This window comes from Ambystoma mexicanum, chromosome 7q (genome assembly GCF_040938575.1).
Source record: "Ambystoma mexicanum isolate Mex_15411 chromosome 7q, UKY_AmexF1_1, whole genome shotgun sequence".
Lineage (NCBI taxonomy): Eukaryota > Metazoa > Chordata > Amphibia > Caudata > Ambystomatidae > Ambystoma > Ambystoma mexicanum.
The window spans coordinates 634,902,832-634,919,400 of record NC_090941.1 but is presented as its reverse complement, the minus strand read 5'-3'; the positions used below and the strand labels follow the sequence as shown (position 1 = coordinate 634,919,400).

Genomic DNA, 16,569 nt, shown 5'->3' with positions numbered 1-16,569 from the left:
TATGGGGGTCTGAATTTAGAAACAGAACAACATTTCAGCTCCAACGAGGATGCTGTGCACACCCTGGAAGCTATTGCCTCAACTCTGCTCAATGATCTACATTCAGGGAAGGAAAATTACAATGACTTCAAAATGTGCGAAGGAGGAACAACATCTGCTTTTCATGTCTGCCGTAAACAACGCAAACTGTAGCCATGGAACTGTTTCTGGAAAATTCATATCAAGTCCCTGGGAAGGCCTGTATTTTCATTGCATTTACAGATCAGGAAAGAGCGGAGAATGCTGTGCCCCTGACTGGGCAGCCCCTGGTCTTCCCCCAAGACCAATAACTGCCAGAGTCTTAAATTATCGGGATTGAGATCTTATTCTATCCAAAGGCATGGACAAAGGTGTCTTGCATTATCAATCTGCGGGAGTATTGACTTTCCCTGATTACTGTACAACAGAGCAATCTCCAGAAAATCATTTCATGACGTCAGAACAAAAATCCATACAGACAAGAGTACAGTAATCTGTGAGGTTCATGGCCAATCTGAAAATACTGCAGAATAGGAAAGCCAAATTCGTCATCCCTCCTGATAAAGGGTCTACCTTTGTAAATGTACACTTCAAGAAATCTAGCCCACCACACTGGCTTTATATTCTTGGTACATACATGATACCACAGTGGTTCTTAGACATCAATGTTGCACCCATATAGCTGTGGTTTTGGCTTTCTCAACCCCATGATTGATTTTACTCTTCGTATGAAATTGTGTGGTTGCGCTCTCTTTACTGACTACTGGTTCAAAGGTATGACGCTGTGCCACAGCATATCTGGAGCACAACAGATAGTAATGGGTTCTGTTGGCTTGAAGACAGTGGTTGCATGTTGTGGGAGCAGGAGATAACAGTCCCTTTCCCTAGCCAGTTATCTTTCAAGGAAATGAGATAGCAGCATTATTATACTACTTCCCCCGCTGCATGCTTGACAATACAACAATTATTTGAAGTTCTTGGTTTTCTTCTAATCTGTATTGGTTTCAGTTGTTGGGCTCTACTCACTGGAAGTTGTGTTTTAACGAATTGAAATGATGGTGGAAGTGGCCATCAAGGCTACGAACAGTTGTTTTTCTTTATTAGCAAGAGACAATGAAAGAGCCCCGCGCCAAGCACCACATCATGTCGCTCTCCCACATCAACTGTCACTCCTCAAATCTTTCCTCCACCACAGAGAACTTGGAGGCAGACACATTCTCTATTATATTATGGTATCTTCAATGAATTCATAAAACCTAAACATTTACATTCTATTCTACGACATGTGTGTTAATTAATAGTTCCAAGAGAATCAAACTATATCCTTGAAATTGAACATTGTAATTACATTCTTAATATTCATACTTAAAATTCTTGTTCATTCCATTCCATTATCACTCTATTTACCAGGAACCACTCTAAACCTGGAACTCTGCAGATTATCACTAATTTCACCACTCCCACACCGTTCATCTCTCTCTTCTTCACATCCGTTTCTCACTCTATTTGCCCCGATCATATCACTCTGTAGTCCTGCCTACACCTCCATTTCCTGGCTGCCACTATACCTGGCCACCATCTGTCTTTCCGTTTCTGTAAATCCTCCAACACTAAATCATGTGGCCATTCCTTATCACCCTCCTCGGTTCAGAATACACAATTCCACCCTTGCTCATCTTGCTGCATTTTCTATTCTTCAACAAGTCTCCCACCTCTGCTTGATCTTTCACAGAGCACTTACGCTTCTCAAAATACTTCCTTTTGTACGCTAATGTGCACTCTCTCCATTATCCGTCCTTCATCCAATGCAATTTCTCCCTTTCCTCCCAACCACGAGGGACATAAATACAACTTCATATCTCTCCTCCTCATCATCTCAAACAGTGAGTATTTCATCATAGGATGTGGGGTATCTCTATATATGAAAATAATCTCCCACAGAAACTGTTTCCCATGGTAACCCGCTGACCAATGGCAGCTGCAAATGTTACTCAATAATACTTTTTTCTCTATTGACCAACCCTTTTTCTTGTGGGTGGTATAATAACGTCCTGATATTCTATTAGTCTATGTGTTTCCAAGATATTCTTTGTTTCATTAGACACAAATTATACCCCATTATCACTCACTATGTACTATGGATATCCTAAATGTATGCATACATCCATAAGAAATCTATTACGACTCTGATAGTTACCGAATTGGCAAACTTCATCTTAAATCACCTTGATGTGTAATCTGCTAATACGATCAGATAGTGACACTCCTCCCTCACTCTCTCTATAGGTCCCCATCACAGCAGCCCCTATATTTTCCCACGCCTCTTTTGGCACACCTACAGGCTTTAACGGTATTGGTTCCATCTTTGTTCTCTTATCATTGTCTGCACATGATTGACAATCCTGTACTGCACTATCCACCCTGTCATCCCTCCCAGGCCACCAATATCATTCGCTTACTCTACACTTCGTCAAGCTTTAACTGAAATGTCCTTGGTGGGTACTCATCACAGCTTTCTGTCTCACATCTTGGGGAGGGTTTGGCTTTTCTTTTCTTGCCAAACCCCACTCACATGGCACTAACTACTACTTAACCACTACAAAAACCGTTTCACATTCTGGTTTGTCAAGCCACTCTTCCTGTGTATATCTCATATGCTTCAATTCTTCATCCTCTACCGCATTCTTCCACTCTTCTTCTGATACTACTGCTCGCACCAGATCATGCACACTTGCAACCCACATTTCCATTCACTCCTCTTCCCTTTCCTTTAATACTCCTACAGGAAATAATTTTTATAAGCAATCCACCACCAAATTGTTCTTCCCTTGAACCTGATCCATTGAACAATGAAACTCTTCAGTGTTCGCTAACCATTTTGCAATTCGGAAAGTAACCAAGCCTGAACCCTAGTAGTAAACAAATGTACGAGTAGTTTATGGTCACTCATCACCATAAAAATTATTCCCCAGCAATAGAGCCTGAAATTCTTTGCCGCCTAACAACATGCCCATGCCTCCTTTTCAATTACTGAATATTTCTTCTCATATTGACTCAATGTTTTCGAAGCAAACGCAATGGGAATTGTCTCACGCCCTTGTGTTTGACTACACACTGCACCTATTCTTCTCTGACTGGCATCTACTGTCGAGAATGTTCTCACACCCATTTCAAACCTTAACAAAGTAGGTGCCTTTTCAGTAGCATCATTTATATAATTAAACACGTATGTCATTCGTTCTGACCATCTGAAAAGTACACCTTCCTTAAGCACTTCCCTCAACTCGGCCATTCTTTCAAAAAATCTGGAACACAGTTTGCATAAACCTCTAATAGTCCTAAGAATGATTTCAATTGATCCATGTTTTTCAGTTCTCATACCCTTTTGATTGCAACTACTAATTTGTGTTTTGATTTTAAACTTTCACCTGTTAACACATGCCCCAATTATGTAACTTTTGTCACTTTAAAATGTCACTTTTCCTTTTTCACGTTATTCAGGGTCTCCAACAGCTGCACCAACAATCGAGCATTCTTTTTTACTTCAAACCAACATACCAAAATATCATCTTGGAAGCAATATATTCCCTTGCTTCCTCTTACTAAATTTTCCTTGACTCTTTGGAACACAGTACCAATGAAAGCTAGTAAAAAAGGCATGCGTTTATACTGATAGGTCCCCATGGTTGCTATGAACAACATAATATATTGGGAATCAGGGTGCAACTCTATCTGATGACATGCAGATGATAGGTCAATGGTTGACAACCAACTCAATTGTATCATGGTGGATAGCAATCTGTTAATATTAGGAAAAAGATATCTGGCTATCAAAATTGCCCTGTTGACATCTCATATATCCACACATACACTTATCCTGCCATCTGAATTTTCTGTAACTACAATAGGTGACAGCCATTCACTTGCCTCAAAAGGATCTATTGTTCCTCCCCTTCACAGTTTCATTCACTCCCTTTCTAGAACCTCCTTAATGTTGAAAGGAACTTGCCTCACCTGGACAGTGGGTATTGTGCGCCACTTCATCTTATCATGTGGCTTAAATCTTCTGATCAATACCATCCCTGAATACATCTGTAAATCTCCACTCTAACAAGTTGTCTCCCTTCTATGTGACAAATACCTTCCCACTAATTACTCGGTTCCCTACTCCTATATTACACCACACATAACCTAAAATGTGAATTGGTGCGCCTCCATGTGCAGAAGGTTCAATGTCATTCTCCCGTAACTCTTCATGTTACTTCCAAATGTCAGCTTTATACACTATTTGTGATACTGGTGTCTATATTGATCACAAGTCCACCAACATCTGCACTTGTACATCATCTACTGTGACCTCTGTAAATAATTATGTAAATGGCCATTCTTCCTCCTCCTTTTGTGTCATTGTGGATGCTCGAATCAGTACCACAACCTTGGAATAGTCCCTCACTATGTTTACTTACACTTTTGATCCTTGTTCATTCTTTCACACATCCTACAACTGACATACTTTAGCAAAGTGTCCTCTCTTGTTGCACTTCCTACACATTCCCTTTATTGCTGGACAGTACAAGTCGTTTGCTATCTGACCCGTAATTACTCATTGGAAACAAGCACCCTTGAATCTTGTCCCCCGTAATGAAATTTCAGTGCTAGTAAAGTTGCATGAAACAATCAATATGCTCTTGTATGCTACGCAGGCATCCACACTGTTCATTGACAACTGCTTGCATGAGAAAAACGTATATCATTCTAAAACTATGTTTGTTTATACCCATACCGTTCCATCATCTTCTGCAGTGCTTGCTTATACATGATCACCCTTGAAGGACTATCACCTACATCATCCACTGGTGGGAGTGGATCCAGAAAGTGGTTAATAACTCTTACTGCTGCCATGCCCAAACAATTCATCTGTGTGGCCTGTTTTCGTTCACCTGAAAGCATTTCTCCATCCATAGCCAATGAATAAAATCTGAATAAATCTTTTCACTCTTCATAATCCAGAATTAGGTCTCCTGGACTTTCCACAAATGTGGCCAGCAGTGTTATTCCCAGACTTGCCATTTTATTTCTCTACTGCGCTTTGTTATTTCTTCTTCCTCATTTCACAATTTGCATCCACCACAGCCCACTCTGTATTTACTTTTTTACTTTCTCTTAATTATTATTTTGTAATTTCACTGTGCCTGTCGAGTCTCCCCCTACAATATGCACGAGTTCAGCAGTATTTCGCATATTCGGTGGCCAAATCTACTTGGAGAGTTCTTCAGAATTGGCCATGCCCTTCTCGTGCTCTGGTAAATCCACCTTTATAGTTTTTTTGGATCAGGTGCACCCCTCTCAAGCACCATCACCTACAGGCACTGCATGCTTCCCTCAAGCTGCCTGTACCTTTCTCTCGCCCATCACGCTTCTGGTAGGGCCATACCCTGCTTTTTACAGACTCCACTGACTTGTGCCAGCTTTACTAACGGGACCTCAAACTATTGCTCCTAGGGGTGACGTGTTCTTCCTTCTCCCTCTCCAAGCTGATTGCTTGTTCGGCTGGGGCTCTTGCTGCACCGTTACCCACTCATCGCTAGTGAAATGATGGTGGAGGTGGCCATCAAAGATATGAACTATTGTTTTTCTATCTTATTTTTTTTTAAACGTTTCATTGGTTAAATAAAAATAACATTTATAAAAATATGAAGTAAATACAAATTCCAACAATTAAGCATATAATCAGTACATGGTTCTCTTCAAGTTAATTGAGACTCTATCCATTCAGCAACAGAGCGTCAAAGGTAAAAACAATTTACAAAGTTCACTACCACTATCACATGATCAGTAGTTCGGCCAGCCAAACATATTTCCCCAAAAGGGTCAGGATCCATATCTTGTCAATACTCCTAATATTTCATAAAGACCTGCCCCCTTTTCCCCGAAAGGGAGGCACAGCCAGTGATAAGATGTGTTAGTGTCTCCCTCTGGGTCCTCACTTGGAAAAACCTACAATGTGACTGGTCCATGTACTCAAGGCCATAGCGTAACAGGATAGCCTTGGTATGCCAAATATTCATGCAAAATCTTAAGTACTGGTTCTGCACACTCCTCCCTGGATATATTGCTAAATCTGGTGCCAAAATGCACCGTCTCGTATATTCTTTACGGAGATGCTCCAAGGAGGGGTACTTATGAAAATCTTCATCTGTTATGGCCCAGTCCCTGTCAAACAATAGGCCCTACACGGATTACCGATCAGCTCCTGAAGGGAGCTACCCATTTCTAGCAAAGGTTTTCTATATTAGCAAGATAAAATGAAAGAGCGCTGCACAGGGCACCACATCAAGTTGTTCTCCCCATAACAACCGTCACTCCCCGAATATGTCCTCCCATCACAGAGAAGTTGACAGCAGCCGAGTTCTATATTATAACACCAATGCTGGATGAGGGTGGGTTTGGGAGTCGGGATTTCATTGTATTTCTCTATATTAGGATGTCGGGGCAGGGTAAATACACGGGTGGTTTACTGTAACGATGGCGTAACCTTGTGTCATATTATTGCACATCATGTATCCATGTCCCATGAATGCTCTAACTACTGCCCCTAACAGAATCCTGGGAATCTCCATGAATGTGTGACGATTGAACAATCCAACGAAATCAAGGAAGGATCTGTCTTATCCAAACCAACTACTGCCCCTAACAGAATCCTGGGAATCTCCATGAATGTGTGACGATTGAACAATCCAACGAAATCAAGGAAGGATCTGTCTTATCCAAACCAACTACTGCCCCTAACAGAATCCTGGGAATCTCCATGAATGTGTGACGATTGAACAATCCAACGAAATCAAGGAAGGATCTGTCTTATCCAAACTAACTACTGCCCCTAACAGAATCCTGGGAATCTCCATGAATGTGTGACGATTGAACAATCCAACGAAATCAAGGAAGGATCTGTCTTATCCAAACCAACTACTGCCCCTAACAGAATCCTGGGAATCTCCATGAATGTGTGACGATTGAACAATCCAACGAAATCAAGGAAGGATCTGTCTTATCCAAACCAACTACTGCCCCTAACAGAATCCTGGGAATCTCCATGAATGTGTGACGATTGAACAATCCAACGAAATCAAGGAAGGATCTGTCTTATCCAAACCAACTACTGCCCCTAACAGAATCCTGGGAATCTCCATGAATGTGTGACGATTGAACAATCCAACGAAATCAAGGAAGGATCTGTCTTATCCAAACCAACGTCACGTTAAAATGTCTTTGTTGCAAGAGCAATGCCAGAGGTTATGATTGATTGAGAACCTTCCAGCCTTAGCCTTTCTGTTTTGCTATGGTCACCCCGAAACCTTTGTCACTCATTTTCCAAATGTTCTTATTTCCAAGTCTCAGAGCTGATGATTATTGAGGAAATGCAATACAGTTTAGACGTCACACAGGACAGAACTTCTGAAACACTAGTGTTGATTCACAATCAGCTTTGGGCATTGTTGCAATATATGGAAATGTCCAAACTGAAAGATGTTTTATGTGTGTTGCCTACTGACACAAGGGAGTAGATGTACCTGTTGTCAGTGGATGATTGCTCCTTGAGGATTTATTTGTGGTTTGACTCTATGGGACCACTTGGTGTAACTTACAGTCACTTGCACTCTTTTCAGCCAGACTCCTCTAGGGATTGCAAATGGACTTGACTGACCAGATGCATTGATCATGGCTTGTCAAGCCTGATGCCCTTACTGATCTGGCATTCAACACATCACTATCTGAGCTGATCTCCCACTTCTTTTTGAACAATTAAGCTATGGTCCCTCGCATTTCCATGATTTGGGAGACCTTCAGTGTGTTTCCGTGAGACTTCTGTATTGCCAAAGAGATCTGAGTGCTCAGGTCAGTGTGCAAAGACATGAAGATACTAGAAAGCATGCTTCATGAGCTAGAGATCTAATATGATGCATTAGGGGAAGAAGATCTCCTGACATCAAATAATAAATTACTGCAATTTTGTGATCTTTTTCATCGTGAGATGAAATGAATGTCTTGCAGAGCAATGACTCAGAAGAATAGGGATTGCGATTGCCTGGATTGTTGTCCTGGATAACACAACTAGAGTTTAGAGGCAGAGATAAATCAGGCATTAAGAATCCCGGGGCTACCATGTCTAGCGGTGACAGAAGTAAACATGTTTTCTCAATGTACTATCAACATCTAAATTCCTCTAAACATAACACGCTTGCTGAGAAACATTTTAACCAGGATGCGCTGATCTGTCTGGAAGAACCGATTAGGGAAATACTGAAGGCTCCTATAGAAGAAGCTGAAATTGCCTGATCAATCAAGATTTTGCTTCAAGTAAGGCCTCCGGTCGTAAGAGCATAGTTGTTAAATTTGATAAGGAATACTTAGATTTATTTACTAGTAAGCTTCAACGTCTTCATCAGGAGGTCATGACAGTATGATATGATATGATATGGCATTTATAACGCGCCTATACACAAGTGTTTCAAGGCGCAAAGTAGGAGCGCTCTCCCAGTCAGTCATTGAAGCTTTGATTAGGGCGCTCCCCAAACCTCGAAAGGAAATAAGAAAATGTCAGCCATAGAGCCCCCTCCCTCTTCTCAGCTAGAACAACAGAATCCTGACTAAGTTCCGGCAAACCATCTACTCCTATTTTGACGGCAAATGATTCTGCCAGATCACTCCAGTTCATACTGGGAAAATCTATGCAGTCTAATTGATGGTGTTTCTTTTACATTCTGCCCTTATTGATGCCCAGACCCTTGCAATATCTATGCTACTAAACAAGCATTTGATTCAGTTGAGTGTCCCTTTATGTTCTCCGTGCTGCTGATGATGCGGTTCGGCGACGACTTTATGGTGAGATTGTTGTACCCATCATTCATTAGCCACGGTTCTGAAGAAATAGCACTGTTCCACTCCTTTTAATTCATCTAAAAGCAACAGGAACTTTTGCCCGCTGTGTCACCTTATTTTTGACTTCATTATTGAGACCCTGGCATTTCTGTTACGTTAAAATCAGGACACAAAGCATACATCGTGTGTTTGGATTTTCAAATGCAAAGTGTGTGCTGTAGATAAAGAGAGGGGTTGTATTTGTACAATAAAACAATGGCACTTGTTATTTTTAAAGCTGTATTTATGCGACAGTTAAAGAGTTTGGTTCCCCAAAGACTTGGGCAGACCCCTGTAAATAAGCGCAGCTATCCCATAGGACCGATACCATCTGCTCCCGACCTAAAGGTCGCTGAGCCTCGGATTACAGCGCAGAACACAGCCACCGTCGCAAAACAATACTCCAAAAGACATGGCGACTGAGCGCATAGCACTTGCAGTGCAACTTCATTATCACATTTCCTGGAAGCCAGCCACCATGATCTCTTTCATGAAATCCACAATGCCCCCCTCCCCGCCTCTTCCTCAAGCACATCTGACATTTGATTGCGCCTCTCAGTTGACCGTGGTTGCCTAGCAGTTGGTCCCACGTGATCGAAAGGGAGTAGGATAGATTCAAGATTGTACAAGTAGCCCTTAAAGATCATAATTCATATTTGTTTTTTTAAAATAGTAGGATACTTTGACTTGGGTAACCAAGGCTACATGATGCCTTAATGGCGATCCTGGAACAGGATTTTTTGCTGTTGTCATATAATCTCCATCTATTCGTTCAATGCCCACTCGATCTAATAACCCTGTGCGTCTCGTCTACCCGGGTGTTATTTGAGGGTCACATAACAAGCCATGGGTTGTCTCAGCATTAATGGAAGCAGAGATGTGGGGGCAATCTCCTGTACCCACAGGAACCAGCGAGGACCATTCTGTGTCACAGTAAATAACAGGAATGTAATTTAGAGATACTGAGTGGTGCATTTGTGAACCTGTTGCAGGGTTTCATACTCTTGCCCCCACCTTTTAAATGCATTAGTAAGCTTTTGAAGTTATTCATCAGTTTTGTGTATATTTTCGGTTTTATACACTTCCTGTGATTTAATTGCGACCAAATACTCTGTGATAACCCATATTTGTTATGTCATCCAATATGTATACTTCACCCATCATCACCATAGTATTAGGTGCCTAGCCTATGGATATAAAAGAGTAGTATCAGGGAAGGAGTTGATGGGAGAAGGTAAAGTTTGGGTGGAGGTGATAGAAAGAGGCAGTGGACCATACAACAGACAGATGTGAAGGGAATATACAAATATGTGGCCATTAATAGCCCAGCTGCTATGATTGTATGAAGAAGTGGAAAAGCTGGTACCAGGAGACGAGGGCAGTCCCTGCACTCCCACTACTCCACTCAATTCCCTGGCCTCTCTGCCTCTGGCAGAGCTTCCAGTGAGGTGACCAGGGCAGGAGGAAAGCGGAGATGCTTGATTCTCGCAGCCCCGCCGGGCCGCTCAGTGCCACAGCCAGATGCCGAGGGGCAAGGCAGTTAGGAGAGAAACAGGGACAGGAGAGGCACTTCAGCCCTGGCGCTCTGGAGGAGCCACTGGCAGAAGAGGACGGCAGCATGTCTGCAGTTTACGTAGCCTGACCTCTTTATGTTTTACAGAAGGGCACTGTGACCACCACCCTGGCCCGCCTCACCACCAGCCATGCAGCCAAAGGCAGAGAAATCATGGAATTGGGCCAGTCAGGGATCCACTCCCACACTCGCGCCCTTGAAACACTTGTGTATAGGCGCGTTATAAATGCCATATCATGTCATATCATATGAGTGTAGGAAAATGTCTTGGCCACCATATATGGTTGCTATAGTTTAAGATGCGTAAGATCTCTTGGTATGACCTTGGAAGGGTGAAGAACTAGGTGTGTAGGAGAAGGGATGATAGGGTGAGCTTAGGAGCTGGAGTGTGCAAGCGTCTAGCACATGGCTGCCAGTGACACCCAAATCCTAGCGAGCAAGACATGGTGCCCCCCGTGGGCAACTGAGGGAGAGAGAAACACCTCATGCCTGGCCATTAGCTTGCCCCCTGAAATCTCCACCCCTGATCCAGCCACACGTATGAAGAGTTTGGGCTGGATGGCAGTCTGCACTTCTTACATTTATTTGAGGGAAGATATTAATTAAGCCTCACCCTTCAGCGAGCTAGGAATAAGGGATGTTCATGTTGAAACTAACCCTAACCTTCCGGTGTAACTCTGTTAACTGCAGCCATACTAGTTCCAAACTACAAATGACCTTGTTCCTATTTGGTCCCAGGGTGCACACCAGAGGGGTAAGAGTAATGGCCTAAGTAAAGCAGAAAAGCCCAATGAAAGGAGAAGAAAACATTGGCTGACCGAGCTCCCCCATAGGGAACTGCGATGCAGCTCCTGTGTGTGGCAATGACACAGTGCTGAATGTGGGTCTGGGTAGAACCCACTCTACCCTCTATCCCAAACATATTTAATCATGCAGTGATGTAGTAATGCAACACTATAGACTTCCCCATGCACAATACTGGCGCGTACTTGTCAAAACTGCCCAGATAATGAATGGAACTCGCAGCAGAATCAGCCAGCAACCCCCAAGCCGCACTCCACAACAACTTCCCGCCATTATAACACCTATACTGCTGATCCGCAATCCAGGCTGCAGGTGTATTATTTGACCGGAATTGCATCCTAGCATTAAACCAAAACGCTACAGTCACTTTAATATGCATAGGGTCCAACATGAAGCACAATCGCAGAGTAACAAAGAGATTAGCAAGCAAGGGAGCTCAACATCAAAACATGCGTGGAAGCAGAAAAACCCTACCCTTAATTACCTTCTTCCCAAGAATCTAAAATAACCCTTATTGTGATATTATTAGCCTTGCAGGTCATGTGTTATCACTTCCTGTGAGTGCTGGCCTCCCCTATGTGTGTACAGAAATGCCCAAATAAGAAAAGTTAAATATTACCTTTTCACCAAATTTCTGCAAGCTAAACTATCACCAGACATACGCAGATCATACTGGCTGATGTGTATAGTAACAGGTACAAGCAACACATTCCAGTAAACTGCCACCACTGAGTTTGCCACAGGCATATGGTTTTGAGCAGGGGATGGCATTATTAATGTTTAGTGTTAGCTGGTGATTTAGCCTGTGAAGAGGCAGACCGGGCCGCCTATTTGCCAATACTATTTTGTGGAGTGGTGAATTGGAGCCATCTGTGAACCTTTCTGAGCCACCATACAGCACGGGAGTAGGAAAGTGAGATCCAGTGCACTCTTCTGATGCACTCAAGAGGAAAGAGGAGAGCAATAGAGAAGCACAGCAATCCTGCTCTGCACCTGCTGGTGGCCCGGCTCTATGGAAGGAGTGGAGCCCTAACCGGCCCACTTCCATGATTTCTCTGGCCTTGGCAGCATGGCTGGTCGCAAGGCGGGCCAGGGTGGTGGTCACAGTGCCCTTCTGTAAAACATAAAGAGGTCAGGCTACGCAAACTGCAGACATGCTGCCGTCCTCTTCTGCCAGTGGCTCCTCCAGAGCGCCAGGGCTGAAGTGCCTCTCCTGTCCATGTTTCTCTCCTAACTGCCTTGCCCCTCGGCATCTGGCTGTGGCACTGAGGGGCCCGGAGGGGCCGCGAGAATCAAACATCTCTGCTTTCCTCCTGCCCTGGTCACCTCACTAGAAGCTCTGCCAGAGGCAGAGAGGCCAGGGAATTGAGTGGAGTAGTGGGAGTGCAGGGACTGCCCTCGTCTCCTGGGACCAGCGTTTCCACTTCTTCATACAATCATAGCAGCATCAGCTGGGCTATTAATGGCCACATTTTACAGTGTGCGGCTACCTGTGCATGTCATGGGATCATCTGTGGAAAAATAGAAACATAGTCAAATGGTGTGAATACCAGGGTGCATCATGGAATTGCATTACAAATTATTAAAGTGTTATGGCATATGATGGCATTATCTTGCAATGGTATGGCTACGTGAGGTCTTCATGGTAATGCGTGGCAAAAGTGCCATTAAATACGTTTCGAAACCTGGAAAATACTGCTTTTCTGACGAGGAAGTAATGAAGTCCTGAGCAGGGACTGAAAATCCTAAATAAGTGTTAAATAACAAAAGTACTATGCAATCCACTGACAACTATTCGCATCATATAAAAAAGAAATTGATGATAAAAGTCATACTTTGGATTTTAACTTTTGGATATATGGATTGCTGCAAATGAAAGAAGAGAAATCGCATAGGTCCAATATTGACTCTTCTAAATGTATCACTTGGTCAACACTCAGTAGCAGCCTGAGTCATGAGGAGTCAATTGGTCACTCATGAGTCATGTGCAGTTGACTGGTCACTCAGTAGCAGCCTGAGTCATGTGCGGTTAAGTGGTCACTCTATAGTAGCCTAGGTCATGTGGGTCTAAGTGGTCACTCAGTAGCATCCTAAGTCATGTGGGGCCGAATGGTCACTCAGTAGCGGCCTGTGTCATGTTGGGTCGAGTGGTCACTCAGTTGCAGCCTGAGTCGTGTGGGGCAGAGTGATATGATAGGTTATTTATAACACGCTTAATACCCAGAGGTTTCGTAGCACGGACCCGGGGATCGAACCTGTGGTGCTCCGTGTCGTCTTGCTTCCAAGGTGAGCATGTTGCACCTGAGCTATCCTCCCGTTACTCCCATTCCTCCCGAAACGTTTGAGTAACTGAGTATTTAACTTTAATACCTCACAATGCTATAATTGACTGGCCCTTTGATGGCAACACCTGGGCAATCATGCAATTACTTGTCATATTGTCATATGACAAGATTACTTGCAGAAACAGAAAAAATGTCAGCACCGGGTAATGGTGTGATTGCCTGGGCTCAATACCAGGACAAGTTGTCGGTATATGGACACTTCAAGGCATTACGAGCAAACCAAAGGAGTGCCAAGATGCATTATTGCAACACTTGAGATATGATGGCAACTCCTAGAACATGACTGGCAGTTGATAGCAGTATTTGCTTGGGCATATCGTGACAAAAGCTGATATTTGGCTGGAGCATTTTGGAGTAGAATGGCAGTACCTGGCAAGGCGTATCGGCCAGGGGTGGATTTCCCAGTTGGCCTCTGCAACCTGGGCCTCTTTTGTGTGTTAACCTATTTTATTTTCAAATTTTCTCAAAGAAAAAGTGTCGGGTTTCCTCAAAATATTTAATATGGGGCCACTTTAAAAATTATTTCTAGGGCCTCTTTTGGCTCCCAGTCCAGTCCTGATGTGAGTATGCATGCATTCAATGGCAATACTAGGTATATAATAGCAATAATTACCTAATATTAAAGTTTGTCCCTTTCCTTTCTCAAATGTCTTTAGGTCTCTGAAAAAAAACAAGATTTGGGTTCTCCAAGAAGAGGCTTTCTTCAGGTATAAAGAATTAAAAAAACTGTAAGTGGGAACCTAATGAGTTCAAATTGTTATTCTGTAAAGTATTTAATAATGAGATACATCTAGAAATACTATGAAAGGTATCATATTTATTTTCTGAATATCGTTTTAAAGATGTGTCTATGTCTCAGTGTCTAACCATAAATCTTGCTATAACTGAGTTACCTTGATTGACGGGAACATTAATGCCATCTACAGTATCTCCCACTCAATGAACACTCAAATGTGAGTACACTGTAGTACATTAACATTTTAGAAGTGTGTCTTTGAGACATTTATGCAAACGAGTAATTCTAATAAACTCTATATCCATATATGGCCAGCTATGTCACATGGCTACACTTCACCTGTCAAGGCAATCACAAGTCTTAACTAATCATTCAATGTTTGTGGAATTGAATTCTGAATTGGACAGACCTGTCCATCCTCCTGTCTGCATTCAAATTAGTGTCATCAGCATAGAGGCTACAATTGATACCCTTATACAAACCAAACAAATGCTTACTATTGCAATTTATAGACCCTTATACTACAGAATTCACCTGACATGTTGGAAAAAGTCAAAGTTGGATGCGACAGGACGAAATGTACGTTGACATCGGGGTTGACCTTTGGGTGTTGGAAGACTTCATTGCGCTATGACTTCTATGCATTTGAAGTGTTTAAAATTAGATATGCACATGGGTTAAACTGAAAGGATCTTGCCACATCTTCAATGACAATTGAAAAAAGTGGTGTGTCATTGGTGCTACATCTGAGTAGCATATCCAAGATGGTTGCTGGCATAAGCACGCAGTGGATTTTAGTCCCCTACCTTGAGAGGCAGATTTAGGATCTCAAGGTATGCTTTGTTATGGGCTTCTAGACATAATTCCTACAGCATGATGGGCGACTGCAGTTGGCGTTCCAAGATATTGTTGAGGCAACCTGTCGGATTGCTATTGCATGGGTACTTTCTAACAGCAAGTGGTGGATTTGAATCTGATGCATCTATGCAACTAGTGAACTGTGTCTTATTATTGATTGTTCAGTGATATCACAATATTGCTCAACTAGTTTGCATTTGCGTTTATTGAATAACATGGATGTAACATTAATCGGAGTTAACGTACATAGAAGACAATTTCGATCACAGAGTCAGCCCTGTGAGAAGTGAGAAAGGTGCCTTTACAATTGCCAGGTGAATGCATGATTGAGAGTGCACCGGTTGGTGAGACATTAGCATGCAGACACATAGACTGTGCCCATGGACAAGAAACAGACATAAATAGCTTAAACAAACGGGGACTAATGCCATTTCAGGTTATTATTATAAATATATGCATTGAGTGGCTGCTTGTAGGATGTGTGATGATCGTTTAGATAGCGTCACTTTTCTCGAGGGGGATACCCTTTCCATGAGGCTAGTGAGGTGGGGCTGCTAACCAATAATCCTTGTAGTGGTGATAGTATGCGGGAGGACCTCATGGAGAGGAACTCCCCTCCTGGGGACAAGGACGCAAATCAGGGACATAGCCCATTTAACTGCTCACCGCATAAGGTAGTGACATCAACCAAACTCCTTTTTCCTAGACATATATCGAAAACCATACATTATTGTACTGCGTTAGACAATGTTAACATGATAAATACAGGGACAAGGAAGAATTTGAGAACCATACAGTCAGGCAGGACGTTACGCCAGGGTGGACCCTGCTATATCAAGACGCCTGCAACAAACGACGGTGGTCAAGAAATGGAGACAGAGAGAGAGGGGTTCCATGTAATAATGTCCCCACAAAAATATCGCCATGCAAAAAATATCGCCGAAAAATTGCCGTTTTTTGTGAGGACATTATTGCATGGAACATGCGGGGGACACCCCCGCAACCCCCAAACCCTTTTTTTTTCCTTTATTTCTTTATTTATTTTTTTTTGGCTGCCCCTATCTCTATATATATGGTCACCCATATAATATCACCACGACCTTTTCCCGGTGATATTATGTATGGCGACCATATATATGGGGATAATATTACCTGATACTGATATCATCCACTATCAAAAGTCTATTCCAAGCTTATGAATGGTCGACACCAGATCCTGTCATGAGTCCAGTCCTTTCAATCCTCTGGTTCAACACTCCCTTTTGAAATAAGAAGAAAACCATTGTCTTTGTCTTTGTCATCGTCTTTTCTTTTGA

General features: G+C 42.7%; 1 protein-coding gene across 1 annotated transcript in view; it reads left to right on the top strand.

The window, feature by feature from the left end:
• The window catches only part of RXFP2 (relaxin family peptide receptor 2), a 1,759,299-nt gene that overhangs the window by 568,826 nt on the left and 1,173,904 nt on the right, over window positions 1–16,569 (top strand). The window contains exon 5 of the mRNA XM_069639740.1: window positions 14,316–14,387. Within this exon, the coding sequence (XP_069495841.1) occupies window positions 14,316–14,387 (72 nt within the window). The remainder of the gene's footprint in view (window positions 1–14,315; window positions 14,388–16,569) is intronic.